Raw genomic sequence first — 3,565 nt, 5'->3', positions numbered from 1 at the left:
GCTCTATCCAGGATACTGAAAACTTTGGATTACGCAACAATGTGGCCCTAGGAAAGGTCTACGAAAGCAGACGCGAACAACGGGTTTGTGCAGAAAGAATATATTCTACAAAGAATGTGACACAAAGAAAGGCTGTCCGTATTGACCGACTGTTGAGATTGAGTCTATAGTCTCGCGTAAGGCTGTGATATTTTTTCACATGAATGTATTAATCCCATGGTTTATATAAAGGTTAGTCCATTATGAGTGAATGGATAAGTCCCCCATAGCACCCCATCCGAAGCCTTTATTCCGCACCTTTTTCGTTTTTTGTATTTTTTTTTTTAGAAATATTCATTGATAGAATGATTCTTTTTTGTTGTGGTTTCAAATGAATTCTTATTATTAGATGACTTGAGCGTTAGAACAGGAAAGTACGCCACTCAGTATAAAAAAATAAAAGTTCAACATTTTTATTTTCTTTATAAAGACCACTATTCAAAAGCAGTTGAATATCTGCTAATATTTAAAAAATGTCTGGGGATGTTCTCAACTTTTAACAATAACAGAACTGCCTGATTCATCGAAAGATCTAAAGCGATGATTTAAAGAAACTCCGCTATAGCCTTGGGCAAAAATGTCTGAACTGAAGTTAAAATGTTCTATCCTTACAGGGTGGCCCATAAATGCTTACCCATAGGAAAAATTTAATAAAGAAAGAACTGACCCATTCAATTATCGCCCTATTAGCCTCCTCCCACTTTTTGCCAAAATATTTGAGACCTTAATTAATCATGCTCTAGCCCAGCACCTTACAGATGCTAAACTTCTGACCGACCAACAATATGGATTTAGACAAGCCCGTTCCACGGCAGACATCCTCACTGTAATCTCTGAACGCATATACCATTCACTGGACAAAGCGGGAGAGGGCATAGCGGTAGCTCTAGATATATCTAAGGCTTTTGACAAGTATGGCATGAGGGTCTCCTCAGGAAGATTAGATCTTACGGTATCACTGGTAGAATACTTAACATAATTAAATCCTTCTTAGATAAGAGAAAAATCCAGGTTGTCCTCGACGGTCGTATATCTAAACAATATGATATAAATACGGGAGTGCCCCAGGGATCTATCCTTGGACCTCTGCTGTTCCTGATATTCATAAATGACCTCCTCGACAAAATTGCCTCTGAGATGGGTATATATGCTGATGACACCACACTCTATAGCAGGCACGACAGGAAAACAAACGAACATATATCTAAAGTAATGGCAGAAACACTAGAGGATGACCTCCAATCAGTAGTGGAATGGGGACAAAAATGGATGGTAAGGTTCAATGCCGCCAAGACAAAACTGGTTTCATCCAATAATTACAAGAAACCTTCTCTACCACCTATAGCAATGGCCAACGACTCTTTATCTGAGAGTACGTCTCTCAAGCTCCTTGGCCTAACGTTCACAGGAAACATGAGTTGGAACAATTACATCGAGGGCATTGACAGGGCCGCTGCGAGGAAGGTGGGCTCTCTCTACCGTGCTAGAAAACTTCTAACACCCGAAAGTATCCTGTACCTCTATAAGGCCACTATTCGCCCATGTATGGAGTATTGCTGTCATATTTGGGCCGGTGCATCGGCTACTAGTCTCTCGCTCCTTGACAGGGTTCAAAAGAGAGTCGCAAACTTGATAGGCCCTAAACTGGCATCTAAGCTTCAGCCTCTGTCCCATCGTCGAAACGTTGCATCCCTCTGCCTGTTCTACAAGTATTATAATGGTGAATGCTCTGAAGAACTGCAAGCACTTGTGCCCCCACGACGTGAACACCCTTGACAGACCCGACAAGCTGCAAAATCCCACCCCACACTGTAGAGATCCCTAGATGTAAAAGATCTTTCTACTCCAGTAGTTTCTTCCCCAGAACTGCTAGACTTTGGAATTCCATTCCAGGTCACTGCTTCCCCAACTGTACTGACATGCATAAGTTCAAGTGCAACGTGAACCAAAATCTCGCTGCCCTAATCCCTACATAGTACCCCAGTAGATGTTTCCCCTGATAGTAGCCCCCTACACCAAAGTGGCAATGTGCCTTGTTTGGGGTGAAAATGTAATAAAAAAAAATGAAAAAATGCTTGATCACTGTTGTTTAAAAGCATATTCCAAACAAAGTCAAAAGATTGTATTTCAAAATGGCCGTCTTTTTCTTTGATCATTATCTTGATACTTGCTGCCACTGAAGCGCACCACTTCTTCGTCCAACTTAGCCCAAGCAGAACGAAGGACTGCTTTCAGGGAGTCCAAATTGGGGTAGGAACATCTCGAGACGTCGCTCTCCAAAATGGACCAGATAGCGAAGTCCATAGGATTGATATCTGGACTTGATAGTGGCCACATTTGCTTGTCCCAGAAGCCTGGGAAATGATCCTTGCACCACTGTTAAGTCACATTCGTTGTGTGAGCTGGAGCACCGTCCTGTGTGAAGATGAAATTATCCCCAAATGATTCAGTGAGCCACGGCAGAACCTTTTCCTCTAACATATTCAAATAAACTTGACTATTGGCTTTCACGCCTTCCTCAATCACGATCAACGGAGATTTGCTGCCATCGGATGCAACAGCAGCCCAGGCCATGACTTATCAGGTGTCTGGCGTTTCAAATGGCTTCTGGCGTTGACTGATAAGTCCCTGTAACTTTTGGCATAAACCTTATCGTTCTGTTTATTGGTCACAGCCTTCATCGTGAACATCTTCTCATCAGACCAGATGAAGACCTTTCCTGCGGCTCGCCCCATCTCTTGCAACATCAACTTGCCCCTGTGCCATCGTTTCTGCTTCGAGGATTCTGAAATTAACTGCCGGGACTGTTTTTGTATGGACTTAACTGAAGATCATTTTTAACAATCCTTTGCATCAAAGATCTTAAGATCTTTGCCTCTTTCGCAATTTTTCTTACACTTCTCTGTGCATTTCGCTCTATCTTCTTTTTCACTACAGAAACAACACTTTTAGTGCGAATTGAGCGCAGCTTACCTGGAATTGGTTTAGCAGAGGTTGTGCCTGTCTCTTGAAACTGTTTCCAGGCATTGGAAACTGTTTTTCGACACACTTTGAGCTGTTTAACGATGCACTTGTTGCTAACGCCCGCAGTCTTTAGAGCGACAATCTGATCGCGCTTAACCTTATCAGCCATAACTTACCGAATACCTGAAAGAAATGAATGAAACATCAGTTGAACATTGATAGATATATAGAGGTTTAATAAAAGAAACTTTCAAATTCCTAAATTAAATGACTTTGGTAAATAATCAACCCGAACTCACGAGTAAATCTTTATTGGCTACCCTGTATATGAGGTCTCGGATTTGAGGACCTGCTGTTCTGGATTTTGTTAGAGTTGTTTGAACTGATTGTCATAATTTTGGGAAATTTTCTGCTCCTGTTTTGAATATTTCCTGACGCCGTGCTGCCAAACTGCCTGGCAGTCTTCTGGCTGTATTTAAATGAAAACAAGCTGTTACTAGCCGTGCGGATCAATTTTGATGAGATAAATCTATTTTAAAAATCTCTACCACTACCACGCATT

At 41.7% G+C, this 3,565-nt stretch overlaps 1 protein-coding gene across 1 annotated transcript; it reads right to left on the bottom strand.

Moving 5' to 3' along the window:
- Positions 1 to 2,830: 2,830 nt before the first annotated feature.
- Positions 2,831 to 3,172, bottom strand: LOC145278260 (uncharacterized). Its single transcript, XM_080130551.1, has one exon. The coding sequence runs from the start codon at positions 3,170 to 3,172 to the stop codon at positions 2,831 to 2,833; it is 342 nt and encodes a 113-aa protein (XP_079986677.1).
- Positions 3,173 to 3,565: the final 393 nt, after the last annotated feature.

Source organism: Euprymna scolopes, chromosome 6 (genome assembly GCF_053919585.1).
Source record: "Euprymna scolopes isolate OS-2025 chromosome 6, ASM5391958v1, whole genome shotgun sequence".
Lineage (NCBI taxonomy): Eukaryota > Metazoa > Mollusca > Cephalopoda > Sepiida > Sepiolidae > Euprymna > Euprymna scolopes.
The sequence above is the reverse complement of the archived record's forward strand: the minus strand, read 5'-3'. Positions and strand labels throughout refer to the sequence as shown.